This window comes from Stenella coeruleoalba (assembly GCF_951394435.1).
Source record: "Stenella coeruleoalba genome assembly, chromosome: 19".
Lineage (NCBI taxonomy): Eukaryota > Metazoa > Chordata > Mammalia > Artiodactyla > Delphinidae > Stenella > Stenella coeruleoalba.
Genome location: NC_137165.1, coordinates 11,552,903 through 11,568,636, shown reverse-complemented (window position 1 = coordinate 11,568,636; position 15,734 = coordinate 11,552,903). Strand labels below are relative to the sequence as shown.

At 52.6% G+C, this 15,734-nt stretch overlaps 2 protein-coding genes across 3 annotated transcripts in view; both read right to left on the bottom strand.

Annotated features, from left to right (window-relative positions):
- Positions 1-537: 537 nt before the first annotated feature.
- Positions 538-14,531, bottom strand: GGT6 (gamma-glutamyltransferase 6; the record flags this gene model as incomplete). The annotated part of the gene is given in 11 exon segments (XM_079904499.1): positions 538-715; positions 717-761; positions 763-994; positions 997-1,130; positions 1,132-1,219; positions 1,222-1,415; positions 1,417-1,483; positions 1,811-1,924; positions 2,006-2,178; positions 2,737-3,080; positions 14,481-14,531. Coding segments are annotated over 11 exon segments (1,620 nt in total).
- Positions 4,734-15,734, bottom strand: part of TEKT1 (tektin 1) — a 28,332-nt gene continuing 17,331 nt past the window's right edge. The window contains exons 9-10 of one of the 2 annotated variants that reach the window (XR_013825101.1): positions 5,526-5,670; positions 4,734-4,974 (exon numbers count right to left, since the gene is read on the bottom strand). The gene's annotated coding sequence lies outside the window, so the exon portion shown is untranslated. Of the gene's footprint in view, positions 4,975-5,477; positions 5,671-15,734 lie in introns of those variants that run through there. The other variant, XM_079905314.1, reaches the window with a different exon arrangement.

Genomic DNA, 15,734 nt, shown 5'->3' with positions numbered 1-15,734 from the left:
AGCAGCCCGGCTCTGTGTCCCTGGGTAGGGGTCTCCTGTGTCGTCCATGGGCGAAGCCCAGACACCAGGTGCCTAAAAGGCTGATGCGAAAGTAACCAAGAAGTAGGAATGGCACGTGGCGTCCAGGAGGCTTGATCTTTATGTTGTTTCCAGCCCAGATGAGGGAGATCAGTGGAGTGTGGCCTGAAGGGGAGCACAGGGATGCCAACAGTGCGCCAGGATCTGCCTGCCCTGCCCGGAGGCCCAGAGCTTAGGGAGGGGCGTGGCTTTTTTCCACCTGTCCTTCCCGGAGCTGGATCAGAACTCAGGGCCGTCCCCAGGCCCTGGTGTTCCTTCCTCATTGTCCTCAGGTTCCTTAGCTGAAAAAACTCAAGTCCAGGCGACTGATCAGGCCAGAAGTTGAGGGCCTAAGCCAGCAGTGGGCACAGGATTGGTGCACACTCTTCATGTACTCCATTGGTACTGGGCCTGCTCTGCCCTGGCCTCCAGGCTTGAGACCCCCTACTCCCACCCACCCCTGCCAGGCACCGCCCCACCTTAAAACCCCTGAAAGGAGCAGCAGCCACTGGGGACACTGGAGACATGGGCATGCTCTGCGGGGGCTGACACCTGAAGCAGGGTCCCTTGGCCACAAGTTCCGGGGCTCTCTATTGGTCCTTGCTGGGCCTGGGTTTGGGGCCCAGCCAAGTGGCTGAGCAGTGAGTGAGTCATGACTGGCAGCTGCAGGGGTCCCTGAAGGCATGAGCCCCAACATGTCGGCTTGTGTCATCTGAGCTGTCAAGAAGGATGAGGGGACAGGCCCAGGCACTGTTTGCAGACTCGGCCACCAGCTTGCTGAGTAGAACCCCGGCACTTGGGGACAGGCGTCCAGAGCTGAAGGAACTGTTGAGCGAGGAGGTAAGGAGCACAGAGCCGCTGCTGTCCACGGTGGCCAGGACACTGCTCCCAGGGCTGACGGCAGCTTGTAGGGGTGCTGGGCAGGGCTGTGCCCCCCGGACTGTAGAGCTATCTCCAGTAGTTCCAGGCCAGCTGAGGGGCTGGGGGTGGTGAACAGGATGCCCTGGGGCACAGGTAGCTGCAGTGCTGGCTCCAAGGTGGGCATGGGCCTAGCTGAGGGGCCCTCCAGCCCGCAGACTCAGTAGAGCATCCCTGGCAAGGTCTGGGGTGGGAGCAAGTGCAGCCCGGTGGAGCACAGCTGCCAGTTTGGGGCTGGTGGCTCGGGCCCCAGGGGAGTCCCATCAGCGTGGCAAAGTAGGGGACAGAGGCCCTTTGTGCCCTGGGCTGCGTCTACCAGAAAGCCCTCTTGAGCCAGCATGGCGGGGCCTACCAGCAGGTGTGGCGAGGGCAGGCGGGCAAAGCCTGTGTGTGGCAAATGCAGGGCAGGCAGAGCCGAGGGTAGCCCCAGGCCGGGGGCCGGGGTCTGACGTCAGGGCGGTTGAGTTGCCTGAGGAGCTACTATGGAAGAGGCCCCAGAACACAGTGCCTGGGAGGAGACAAAGGGGTCACACAGGGGTCCGGGGCACTGACTGGTGTCAGGGGCACTCAGTAGTCCCAGGTGAAGGGTCACTGACTTAGCCTGGGGTTAGTGGTTACTGACTAGGCCTGGAGACAGGCATCAATAACCAGGCCTGGGGTCAAGGTCATACTGATCTGGGATCAAGGGTCACAGCCTAGAGTTGGGGCTACTGCCCAAGTCCTACGTCCTGCTCACCAGCCAGCCTTGAAGGCCAGGGGCCACTGACTGCCTGAGTTCCAACTTACTGATCATGCCCAGGGTTGGGGTCGCTGGCTGGGGTTGTGGGTCACTGACCTAGCCCTGTGGCATGAGGATGCACCACCGCCAGACACAGAGCTGCTCCAAGTCCAGCATCCATGACGTTGCCCCCGGCAACAGACAGCTCTCCACCCAGGTGGGAGCATGTGGCTGCAGCAAGAAAGGGACTGTCTTGGGACTGGGACCCGTGACCCCGGCCCTCCCCTCCCCCGAGCTGCTCCTAGCACTGACCTGTAGGGCCGATGATGCTGCCGCGGTGGTACACGCCAGGCCTGTGGGAGCGCCCACTGGCTGGAGGGGCCCCAGAGCCCAAGGTTCCTGGAGAGGCACAGCTCTGTGGAGTTGCCTCACGGACAGGGAGAAGCCAACGGCCACCAGCCCCGGGCAGACTGCCAGCCTTGTTCCTGCAGAGAGGGATGTCCCGAGCCAGGACCAGGCAGGCAGACACCCAAGAACCCAGCAAACAATTCCCAAAAGGTTTGGTCTTGCTTGCAAGGAGGAGTATAAGTTTGCCAAGGAGAAAGGGCCTCCTGGCAGAAGTCACAGCCTGTCTGGAGACACAGAGATGGGAAAGAGCTTGGGGGAAACTGAGTCTCTGGAGAGGAGGTTGGAGGGACGCCTGAAGGGGGCTTGGCAGGCTTGAGGAGCAGGGCCCGGCCAGGTGTAGCCAGGACCAGCCTGCCCAGCAGGTGCCTCGTGCACCAGCGGGTGGGAGCTGGGAGCCTTCGGCAGAGCAGCCGGCAGGGCCGACTTGATACAAATGTCCCTTCAGATGCACAGACCTTGAATTGACCGGCACAGGCCAGGCCTGGGGCTGCAGCCGGGGGTCCCCCCACTCAACCAGAAGTTTCCTAGAGCTGGCCAAGCACGGGGTTGTCTGGCGCTCCTTAGGGGCTCCAGAGGGAGACACTTGCCAGCCTCAGTCCTGAGTTGCTGGGTGCCCAGACCCCTCCCTGCCTCACCCAGAGGAGTCCTGGGGCCCCGAGGGATGTGGAATGAGCTGCTCTGATATCTCACCCTCTTCCTCCTCAGACTCCAGGCTTGGTTCCCAGACCAGCAGCTTCTGGTAGAGCACAGGCCCTGCTATGGGTTCCACGGCCCACGGTGCCGCCCGCCGTCCGGGCTGAGTCTCTGGAGGCCCTGCCCAAGCCTGAGCCGGTGGGGAGGAGGTGGAGCCACCCTTGGGGAAGGGTGGTGGGCAGGGCACGGGGCCAGGGAGGCTGTGAGTGACCCTGCCCCACCAGGGCACAGGGCCCGAGGAGCTCTTGTGGCAGGGGACCCCGTCAGGGGAAGGAGAAGCCCAGTCCTAGGGCCACAGCCCCTGAGACCCAGGGCACCCGCAGGCCGCTCCTTTTAGGGGATGCTGCCTTTGGATCCCGGTCCCGTTAAGGCTCTAATCTAGGGACGGGAAGCTTGAGTGAGAACTGCAGTACATTGGCTTGGATCAGGGCTCAGCATGTGACTAGTTTCTGGTCTCTGGCTTGGGTCAAGGCTCAGCCTGAGGCCACTCCAGGGGTCTGGGTGGGGAGCAACTTGGGTGGTGAAGGTACCTACCTCCCTGGGCGCGTCATGCGGCCCTTATCCAGCAGGTGGCGCCATAGGGCTCCTGGGGAGCTGCAGCCTCCTTCACTCTGGGTTTCACTTCAAGGAGTTCTGTGGGAAAATCATAGAACTCCAAAGAGTGCTGCAGTCTCATCTGTTCTCCAGTCATCTCTCTGCTGACCACGCTCTGCTATGAGCGCCTCAAACCCCAAACCCTCCGCTGTGCTCTCAGCGGACCATCTGTCCTCCCACTTCACATATCAGAGCCAACACAAAAAGCCCTCTAGATCCACCCCCAACTACAAACCCACCTTCCACCCCACTCCAATGGAAAAGCCTATTCCCTGCCTCTGGTTCTGGCCCCGACCTCTCCCCCACTTCTTACCTCCTGCTTCCCCAGGGACCTCACTCAGTGACCCCCTTCTCTCCCGTAGCTTCACATCTTCTCTGTGGGTTCCTTCGACAACATTGAAGTGTCGAGTCTCCAGAAATTCCTCTCCTAGGTATGCACCCAACAGACATGTACTAGAATGTTCATAGCCGCACTAGTTGGAACAGCCCCAAATTGGAAAGCTCACACCCCCATTATCAGTAGCACGATTGTAGTTACACAGTGCAATACTTTGCAGCGGTGAGAATGAGGGGTCTACCATTGTATGCAATGATCTAGATGGATCTTACAAAGACACGACGACTGAAAGAAGCCAGGGACGAAAGAGCACACCCTAATTGCTTCCATCTGTATAAAGTACAAGAGCAGGTGAGCCTAGTTCCTGCCATTACAGGTCAGGAGGAGGCAGAGAGGGCTTCTGGGATGCTTGATGTTGTTTATCAATCTGAGGTCGGTTGCGTGGGTTCCTGATTGTGAAAGTGCATCCAGCTGTACGTTTGTGACACGTGCACTTTTCTGGAGGTATATTGCATTTCAAGAAAAAGTTTTTTAAAAAGCTGGAGTATTTTCTCCATTAAAACCACAGCCACACTCGGTGCTTTGTGACCGCCTGGAGCGGTGGGACAGGGAGGGTGGGAGGGAGGGAGACGCAAGAGGGAAGACATATGGGAACATACGTATATGTATAACTGATTCACTTTGTTGTAAAGTAGAAACTAACACACCATTGTAAAGCAATTATACCCCAATAAAGATGTTAAAAAAAAACCACAGCCACAAAAATCGTCCTTTCATCTCACTTGGCTCTCCAGCCACTTCTCTTTCTCTCGGCCTCTTCACAAGCAGGTAGAGTGGTTAACTTGGTGTGCATTGGGAGTTTTTAAAATCAGATTGCTGGGCTCCGTTCCCAGAGGTTCTGACTTTGTAGGTCTGGGGTAGGGGCCAGAAATTTGCTTTCGGAACTCCCAGGTGATGCTGCTGCTACCAGTCCTGAATGAGCACTGATCTACAAAAGATACACACCTGCTGTTGCCACTTCCTTGCCTCCCATTTTTTCCCCCTCAGCCCACTACAAGCTGGTTTCCATCCCCAACCCGCCAGAGAAACCTTCAGTTTCTAGGCTTTCTGATTTCTTGGACCAATAACTTACCAACCAACTGGAGATACCAGCATAGGGTGGCCAACTTTTTATTTTGCCATGGATTGGGTGTGGGAGGGTCACAATTACCATCTATGTTCATTTCATAAAATAATTTGATTTCACTTCCTGTTAATACAACGCGGGAAGGTTATAGTGTCGGAATGAAGGTCAGGCCTTCCTTCCTGAGAAAACGCAGCTGGGAACCTTATGTGTCTATATGCCCCATCCTCAGACTGGCCTCTGCGCTCCTAGCACTGGCTCCCTTTATCCAGCAGACAGTCTGTGGCACCTGTCCAGCCAACATTCCTCTGTCCTTAGAGCTATGCCCTGGCAAACTCTTTGGGACCAAGACCTCCACTGACTGGGTCTGGGAGACCTCTCCCTGTGTGGCCTTTCTCATTCCCACAGCTCTGGGCCGGGATAGCACTGCCCCACACCTCCGGAGATGCCTATTAGCTAAGCTCCAGTTAGACGCCAGACAGGCTTCGGGGGTGAATAATGGTCAGGCCAAAGGGCAAATGGTGCCAATCATTTCAGTGGGAGTTGGGAATGGAACTAGGTTCCAGAAACCTGGGTCTGGTCCAATCTACAAGCCTTAGCAATTGCCCAGGTATGAGACCAAAGAGCCCGGAGACAGTGACAGAGATGTCAATGATTTATTGGGTAGGGAAACTTACAAGTCTGAAGCAAAGTCCTGGAGGGGCACCCCACCACGGATGGCGGACGGCAGGCGGGCGGGCAGTCACCCCACCATGGAGAGCGAGCGGCGAGCAGGCGGACCGGATACGACAAGCTTCGTTACTCAGGGAAGAAGGAGGCTACCTTTTATAGGGGGAATTGACGTCAGGTTGACTCATCAGTTACCAGGGAAACCAGCGGCTGGGGCAGGGGGCAAGTATGTAGGTAGTTACTGATTAAGTAACTATGATTAAGAGGATTGGGTAGTCGTGTGAGTAGGGTGTAGGTTAAGCAGGGACTGGTCAAGCAGGGGATGTACAGAGAGCAAGAGAAGCCATCTTGAGTGGCCTGACCACAGAGCCTCAACCTACAATGCTAAGATGATAATGGATAAGCCTCATCACTGCAACTATACACACACACGCACAGGTGTCTGAGTGTGAAGTGTAGGACTATAGGTTGATTCATGCCTTCATCATTTATTTTTAAACTATTATTTATTTTGGCCACACTATGCGGCTTGCGGGATCTTCGTTCCCCAACTGGGGATTGAACCCGGGCCCTAACCACTGGACTGCCAGGGAATTCCATATTTTTAAAGTTTTTTATTAAAGTATAGATGATTTCCAATATTATACTAGTTTCAGGTGTGCAACATAGTGATTCAATATTTTTATAGGTTATACTCCATTTAAAGTTATTACAAAACAATGACTATATTGATGATTTCATTCTCTTAAAAGTTCTCAACTTTATCCTAATGGTTCTGTACATTAGAATCACCTGTAAGCTTTAAACGCTCCTAATACCCAGGCAGACCAATTAAAAAATTAAATCAAACTCTTTAGGTTGGAGATTCATCAGTTTTTAAAAATTAATTAATTTATTATTTATTTTTGGTTGCCTTGGGGTCTTTCTTGCTGTGCGTGGGCTTTCTCTAGTTGCGGCGAGCGGGGGCTACTCTTTGATGTGGTGCGTGGGCTTCTCATTGCGGTGGCTTCTCTTGTTGTGGAGCACAGGTTCTAGGTGCACAGGCTTCAGTAGCCGTGGCACGCGGGCTTCAGTAGTTGCGGCTCATGGACTGTAGAGTGCAAGGTCAGTAGCTGTGGTGCGTGGCCTTAGTTGCTCCACGGCATGTGGGATCTTCCCGGACCAGGGCTCGAACCCGTGTCCCCTGCATTGGCAAGTGGGTTCTTAACCACTGCGCCACAGGGAAGGCCCTCATCAGTTTTTTAAAAAGCTTTCCAGGTGTTTTCAACGTGCAGCCAAGGTTGAGAACCACTGCCTTATCTAGCCCGCTAGTTCAGTGATTTCTGCAACTGGAATCGTTTCCAGGGACTTAAAAATGATACCAATGTGCTAATCCCTCCCCCTCTCCAGTCCCACACCAATGGAGTCAGTATCTCTGGAAGTGAGCCTCAGTTATCAGGAGAGTTTTTAAAGCTCCTCAGGTGATTCTAATGTGTAGCCAGAATTGAGAACTGCTGCTTCTATTAATACCCTCCTAGGTGCCTTTACCAGGCATTCCCTGGGTATCTCTTCTGTGCTGGGGGAGGGTGGGGAGGAGCCTGGGAACAGCCAGAGGTTGGTTGTCCTCCAGCAGCCCTGGCCGCTCCTACAAAAAGAGGCAAGGAAGGATATGGGCCCAGCAGTCAGCTTTTCTCCAGTCCCCTCGAGCTGACGTTCCTGCTCATCGTCTCTGGCTCAGACCTGCCGTGTGTGTGCATGCACACGTGCACATGACTTTATGATTGGACCCTGGGACATGCTGAGGTTTGACTCTGATTATAAATTTGGAGGCAGTGAAGTGTGGTAGGCGTGGAAGAATTGGCTTTTCCTTGCAAGGTGATTCTGTGATGTGACCAGAATATGGGTATTACAAAAAAAATTACAAAAATCAGCCCCGGTGATTATAGTTGCAGATATCACCAAAAAGGGTTTCTGAGCAAGCCAGGAACAGCCTCAACAGGCAGAGGAGGCAGTGTTAGAGTGGGTGTATTTGCTGAGCCATTTGCTAAGACAACTGTACACTCGGGAAAGACAAATACCTTTTTCTTTCAGGGATTATTAGATGCTGGCTCTGAGCCAATAATACCTAAATCGTTATTGCTGTGGTCCACCTGTTAAAATGAGGACTTATGACAGTTAAAGGGAAATTTGACCAAGATAGAGCTGGTGGAATTCTTCACTCATTCTGTAGCTATTTCCACACTTTCTGAGTGCACAGTTGGAATAATATACTCTGCAGCTACCACAATCTTTACATTATTTCTCAGATTCATAGAGTAAGAGCCTTTATTGTGGTAAGAGCCAAGTGGAAGCCTCCCTCTTCAATGCTCCCTCTATAAGCAGAATACTCAGATCAATACTGGAAGAATTGCAAAGATGAGTGCTACCATTAAAGACTTGAAAAATGGAGGGGTACGGATTCCTATTTCAACTTAATTTAGTGGTCTGTATAATGCAGAAGACAGATAGGTCTTGGGAAATTACAGTAGGTGTAGTAACAAGAGTTAAGTCAAATTGCAGCTGCTATTCCAGGTATTTCTTTATTGAGGAAAATGAACACAGCCTCTGGCAAATGCTCTATTCTCTACCCCAATAAGCAGAGAATCCAGAAGTCTTTTGTTTTTACCTGGTAGGGATAGCAGTACACCTTCACCTTCTAGCCTCAAAATGATGGCAGCACGGCTTCTAATGTTCAGGGTCAGGGATACAAGCTGGGGCATCTGGTTCCCAGATGAGATGGAAACAGTGGTGCCTTCACCAGACATTTCTGCCCCATGATTTTGAGCATTAGCCTCTGAGGCAGTTCTTGAACAGCTCCCCACGTCACCCAACCACTTTCTGTGCCCACAGACCTTTCATAAATTTCTTTTCTATTTAATGCAGGCAGAAGTATGTCTTTTGCTTACAACTAGTAACACTGACTGAGGCACATACCTCTAGAAGTCCCTGGAGGGCAGCAAACATCCTACACGGCTTGAAGTGGGGACCAGGGACGTGTCTCTTGATAGAACCAGGATTCTCATCTCCAAATACTGAAGTCACTCACGCAGATGAACAGACGTGAGGTCAGTTATCTCACTGGCTGAGCTTAGGCCACATGTGTGCCCCTTGCCAGTAGAGGAAGAGTATGTCTTAGAGCCAGACTTAGAATTGGGGAAGTTCAGCTCCAGTAAGAGGTCATTACTTGGTCAATTTCTTTTCTGAATATTTCTAAAGCAAGAAAGCCTGGGGGCTTCCCTGGTGGCGCAGTGGTTGCGAGTCCGCCTGCCGATGCAGGGGACACGGGTTCGTGCTCCGGTCCGGGAGGATCCCACATGCCGTGGAGCGGCTGGGCCCCTGAGCCATGGCCTATGAGCCTGCGCGTCCGGAGCCTGTGCTCCGCAACGGGAGAGGCCACATCAGTGAGAGGCCTGCATACCGCAAAAAAAAAAAAAAAAAAAAAAAAAAAGCTTGAATCAGGAAGCACCTCCGTTGCCCCTTTCCTGGCAGCATCTAGTTCTTTATTCACTGCTTTAATCTCTGTCAAAAGTGTTCCAGTTGCCTCTGGGTACCGGTCTTCTCCTGGTGCCGAGAGCCTCACATATCTTTGACGATACTTCCTGTAGTGGGTCTGTCATGTTTTCGAATGCCTCCTCTCTCCACTCCTTCCTAATTGCATCCAGATTTTCTACTGGGGAATTATTCCTCCCCACCCCTCATAGCGTGGAGTCCTAGTGAGAAGTGGTGGTAAGTTCAAATACCTGGGACTGATCAAGCAAAAAACAAAACAAAACAAAACAAAAAACTCGTGACCACTAGATGGTAGTGGCACACAATGAGCTGTATGAGCGTGGCTCTGGGACAGGACTGCGGTCACGGGAAGTCCCCCATAGCGGGAGAGGTTCTAGGGATAGCAGTGCTGGGCCACCCCTGGAAGGGAAGAGGGCAAGGGACCTCCCGGGGGAGAAGGGACTCCAAGAGGGGGTTTATGTGTCTAGGTAGGTCTCTGGGTCAGACAACTCCAAAGGGCAGCAGTGGCTTGGGGTCTCTTATAGCTCTGGGGTTTGTCTTATCTATGGCCGGCAGATGTTGGGTGAAGTTTTGCAGGGTGTGTAAAGCAGGCAGGTGCTAAGGGGCTGAAAATATGCTTATTGGGGCTATACTTAAAGCAACTGGATGTGTACAAATTTGAGTTTGGCCCCCGGAGGGGGGGCTTTTGAGCAATGGATCCCAGCCTGCTATGAAGTAAACACCATAGGGGTCACCACACAACACAGGGGTTATCTATAGCCCTTTTATTGATATATGACAGGCTAATAATAACGAGTGCCTGGCTCCCGCCTCTCTCTTCCACTACAGAAGGGGAGGGAGCAGATCTTTCCTCAACCCACCCTGCTGGTATAGACAAGGGGCACTGTTTTCTGGGGCTGACAGTTGAGAGAGACAGAGAGAGATACAGAGAGAGAGAGAGACAGAAACAGAAACTAGAACCCTGTACTAGCTGATAGGTCTCTGGGTCCACACTCTAGCTCTGAGATGGGGTTATCAGTCAGGCTACATTCTGGTCCAAGCGTCAGTGCATCCAACAATGGTTTGAACAAATAAGGGCTGATTTTTCTCACTAGTTTAGAGTTAACCGGCTGCTGCTTTTGCTCTGGGGCTCCCCAGCGTTGGGACTAATTATCTATGTGCCCTTCTTGGTCTTTCCCCATGGTATCCAGGGGCTGTTTGAAACACCTCAGCCGTTGCCCTGGCAGGAAGGAGGGGAGGAAGGGACAGCACCAGTGGTGGAATTTCCTGCTGGATGCCCCCGGCCGATTTCTGCTTTTGCCTCTGTGGCCAGAACTGAGTCACACAGCCACCCCCACCAGCTGCAAGGGAGGCTGGAAACGTAGTTCATGGATCCTCTGTAAGGGAGGAGAGTGAGGGAGAGGCTGGGGGCTGGGCACGGCTGTTGGGTTAGGCAGCCTGTGTGCCCCGCCTCGGGGCACTGTGTGTAGCTGATCATCCTGGAGCACGAAGTCCAGGGGCTGTACGGGGGCCCCAGCCCTTTACTGACAGGATGTGTCCCCAAAGTCTAAACCAGGTTCAACAAGTAGTCTCAGATGCAGGTGGTTAGGAGATCTAGAAGGCAATGATTGATTTCATGATTTCCCTAACTCTTCCACATTTGGGAAACTGAGTCCCTGGCTGTGGTTCCTCAACACGGAAGACCACTTTGGGCATTATTCACCTTGGACCTGAGGTCACCAACCCCCTTCCAAACTTAGAGGCAAAGAGTAGAGTTTAGGTCATCACAGGAAACAGACTTCCCAAGATCAATTAAGGTATTGATCTCTCAGGTCTGATTTGGGAAACTTGAGCTCAGTCTCTAAATCTGGGACTGAATCACTCTGAACAAGTTATTAACTCTGTGCCCAGGTTTTTCCATCTAAAAAATCTCTCCTTGCTACTAAATGATGGGGCATAATGGTTTCAGGAGCGCGTGTGCTAGAGTTAACCTGCTTGGGGGTGAATTCTGTGTGACCCCCTCCAAGCCTCAGTTTCCCCACCTATAAAATGAGCATAGTAACAGTTTGCATAAGTAACTCATTATAAGCACTCAACACGTTAACAGTTGTCATAACTGTTGGCATTACCAATGGTATACCTGTCTTGCAAGGCTCTATAATAAGTCCTTTTGGTTTTGCGATCGTAGCATCCTTTATAGAGACCTACACACAATTCCTCGGGAAATATATTCAGCTCTGAGACCCCTTGCGTTTGTGTGTGCTGTGCCACTGCCTGGAATCCACCCCTGCCCCAGCTTTCCGCCCAGCAAACATCCATTCCTTCATCAAGATCCCACTCAAGGGTAACTCCCTTCATTACCCAGCCTTCTCCGCCCACTTGTCCAGCTGAGTGGCATGGCCTGTGAGAGTTCCAGCTCTCCTGGGTGGCAGCCACAGAAAAACCACTGGGCATCACTGAGCAGTGTAAGGATGCTTGAGTGTCTCGCGGAACCCGAGGGCCTCAGAAATGGCCTGGAGCCCAGAGAAGCAGGGCTGCTGGAAGCACCTTCTTCTCTCTTTCTCTTGGGGAATCAGCTTCTACTTTTTCTCTAGTCGCAAACTGGCTGTTACCCGTCCACATGATAGACAGCAGCTGTCACCCACCCTCCAAAGCCTACATCTAGAGAGCAGCCGGATGGAACTGAAATCTCCTGGTCCTACGTCCAAATTCCTCAGGAGAGGGGCTCATTGACCCACCTTCCGTTAGCTGCTCACTGACCCAGCCAGCCGGGGCGGGGCGTGGGGAGGAGCAGGGCTAGATGGTGCAAATACGGTGGTTCCTGCTGAATTGAGTTGAGGGGGGCAGTCTCTGAGAAGGGAAATTTGTGCAGGAATTTGAATACAAGCAAGAAGCCACCCTGTTGCCTACTTAGAGCCCTCTGCACATTCAGAAGGTGTGTTGCCCGCATGCTCTGATCCCAGCAGGGCTACTCACGCTTTCCTTCAAGGTGTATATATATATATACATATATATATATTTTTTTTTTGCGGTATGCGGGCCTCTCACTGTTGTGGCCTCTCCCGTCGCGGAGCACAGGCTCCGGACGCGCAGGCTCAGTGGCCATGGCTCACGGGCCCAGCCGCTCCGCGGCATGTGGGATCCTCCCGGACCGGGGCACGAACCCACGTCCCCTGCATTGGCAGGCGGACTCTCAACCACTGCGCCACCTGGGAAGCCCTCCTTCAAGGAATATTAGTTAAGGTTTTTAACTGAGCAAACTTATCAAAAAACTTCTGAGAGCTAAAGCCAAGAGTGGGACTATACTGGGGCATCTCATAGAAAGAGTTGGTTGTTCAACTCTTTGCATGAGAGGACCCAGGGGAGCTCTGGGGATGTGGCCACAGGAGTTAGTGACCCTCCTCTCTAGATCTCTAGATCCTCTAGTTATTTCCTGCCTCTATGCGTTTCTGTTTCAAAATCCCGATTCCCAGGAGGCCGACTCTGACCGGCCCTGATGGGTTGCTGAGCAGTTTGGCCGGGGAGGGCAGGGTATGTCTATCACATGGACACGGTTGTGGAGCCCTCCCTGTGTATGCTGGCGTGCAGTTCTCAGAGAAGAAGGTTTTGGGAGCTGGGGAGTTAGTTCAGGCCATAGTGAGAAGAGCCCTGAGTTTGGGGCCAGGCGTTCAGCCTTGCCTGAACCTTTACAGGGACCTGGGCAAGTAGCTTGCTTTCCCCCAGTTCCCTGTGAACCTGTTTCCTCATCTATAAAACTGGGGAGTTGGGCTGAAAGACCACAGGAATCCCATGACATTCTGTCCATTCACACGTTCTCTTTTTCTGGAACTCACCACCCAGTAGCTAAACTTTTGAGACGTCCCCAGAAGGGTCTGAGAAATGTAAGCAGATTCTTAGAGTGATCAACTCCTGCCAAAGACTTAGCCCTCAGGGACCCAGCACGTTTCACTCTGTGCTGCTCACAGATGACACTTATCCACGAATAGACCTCAAACGCTCAAATGCTAAGGATTTTCCTGTGGTATCAGGAGATTGTGAGAGAACAGGGTGCGTACCAGCTTGAGAAAAAGGCGCTCTTTGTTTTGTCTTACTACTGACAGGTTCATCTCTGTTAACATAAAGGCATCCTTTCCTTAATTTTAACTGTCTCAAATTTGAGGGATGCTAACTCCCCCCATTAAAGAGTCTTCGTACCTAATTGAGATCGTCCACTTAAGTGCCAATTATGACCTAAGGAATGCAATGGGAAATAGTTCATAAAGAAATTGTCTTCTTCCAGGATTTCCAGAACATACCAAGGGCCACAATTCTTCAACAAGGCTCAAACCAAGCCAGCATCTGGTTCTCTGTGATAACTTCATTACGTAATTCACGTGTAAAGGTAAACACAACAGTAGGTGTGAATGTTGCAGGACAGCTGAGTCTAGCACTCTGCTACTTCCTTTCTGGGCTTCAGTTTTTCCAGATGTACAATGATTGAGTTGGACTAGATACTTTCAAAGTCTGCACTCACAGCTTCAATGTTTAGGACTTCCAAGACACACTGATTTTTCAAGGACACAGGCCAAGTTGAAAGAAATTAACATGGCCTCTTACTGCCGGCTCATGTGTGATAAAAGAAGAAATGTTTCCCTATTTCTGCTCCCACCTCTCGGCTTCTTGGTCCTTGGGGCAGAATGCGTACCAGCAGAGAGCAGAGGTTACCAATTTTCTTTCCAAAGACATCCTGAGATAAGATAAGCATCTTTCAAAAATCGGCATCTACACTTCTTGACTTCCTCCAATCCTCTATTGAAATTGCCTTTGGCAAAGTGTCATTGGGGATTGCCCAGCTGCCAGACCTAGAGGATGTTTTCCTTTCTTGGCCTACGCTGGAGCGTTTGACCCGCTGACCACCAGTGCCTCCGAACATTCTCCTCCTGTGGCACCTGTGATGCTACGCTTTTCTGGCTTCCTTCAGCCCCTCGGAGGTTCTTTCTTAGCCTGCTGGTTGGTCCGGTTCTTCGCTCAACCGGGAAGTACTGGTGTCTTCCGGGGCTCAGGCCCAGACCCCTCCTCCGAGCTCTTCAAACTCTCACGCGCTGCTTGGCTTCCACTGCCGCCTGTCTGCAGATGTCTCCCCGCCCTCTGGCTGCCGCTGGACCTTCCTCCCCACCACAGGGTCCTCGCCCTCAACGTGTGAGCTCGTCACCTTCACTCCCCGACCCCCACCCTCACTGCCCAGCCCTCTGCCCCCTAAGTTCCCTCTCAGCAAAAACGGCGCCCCGATTCGCTCTGATACCCAAGCCAGAAACCGGGGAGCCGTCCTTGGCCCCTCTCCCTCCCTCGCCCTGTATATCCAAGCGGTCCCCAAGCCCCGGAAGCCCTAGACTGTCCGGACTCTGTCCCTCCTCTGCTTGCTGCCCCCCACCCCCGGGACGGGCTCTGTGTGAAGCGCTTCTCATGGGTTATCTCACCCACAGGCGCCCTCGGCGGCGGGTGTGACGGGAGAACTTGAACTGAGCCATGTGTGACTCCAGAACCCACACTCGTAGCCACTGACTTGAATCTGTGGCGAGAACGGGAGGAATTTTTTTTTCTTTTCTTTTACTGTCACTTGAGTGTTAAAAAAACCACTACGAATGATTACTACCTGGTCAGAAAACCGATGTCAGATGGTTTACATTCAGCAAAGAAAACAAAAGCCAGAAATCCTTTTCACGCGGTGGTGCGACAGGACGGCCCACTGGAAAGGCTTACCTACTGAGCCCGGGAACCTCGCCTTCCTCTTTCCCAGGCTGGCAATCCCGAGACTAAGGTCTGAATGGATCTGAGTGCCTGCCCCCCCCCCCAAGTAAGGGCACCTGTGACTTGTTTTCGCTCCCTCGTGCTGCAGCATGAGGCCCGATCAAGCCTTGCCTGAATTTCTCGTCTGGCCTTTTATCGACTTCTAGTGATTAAAGAGTCCAGGGCCCCGAGTCAGTAACCATGACCCCAGAAAACAGCAACCTGGCTCACCCGCTCCCCAACCCCTAACTTCCTAAGAGCTGAAGGGCCCTTGGGTCCTATCCCTCCTCTTTCATTTTGTTACTGACACAGGTTAATCAACAGAAATCAAGAAGAAGTCAGATAAGAGACAGGCGAGGCTTTACTGGGATTAGCGCTGCAGCACGAGGGAGTGAAAGCAAGGAACAGGTGCCTTTGCTCGCTCCCCGAGGGGGCTCAAGCTGCTTCCTTAAATGGGTAACAATGGGGGTGGGTCAGTGGGTTGGGACAGACGGCTGGCTTAGGTGGTCTGCCCAGCCCCCTTGGTGGTGCCTTGGGCAGGGATCATGCTCAGTTCCCTGTTTTTGTTCCCGGCACCTCAGAAATAGCAGTTGGTTTGTGGCCTTTTTGTGCAGAGTTATTTTTAGGCCCTTCTAGTTTCTTTGTATTCTGTTGCTCGGGGAGATGTTTGCTCAGGTGCAATCACTCCACTAGAGGGTCTCAGGTCCCAGCCTGTCTCAATTACACCCGAGAGAAAGAGGCCCAGAGAGACGCCCACAGGTGTTGGGAAGGCTTACGGGGATGGGGGTGGGGAGACTCCTGACCCAGGGCTGCTCCTCTCTCATCTAAGTTCCGTATGAACTGAACATGCATCCCGTGGACCAGCCAGGGGTCTAAGTCAGCAACCACCACATTGTTTTCTAGGGAAAAGGAATCTTGAGGGCCAGGAGAAGTGTTCGCCGGTC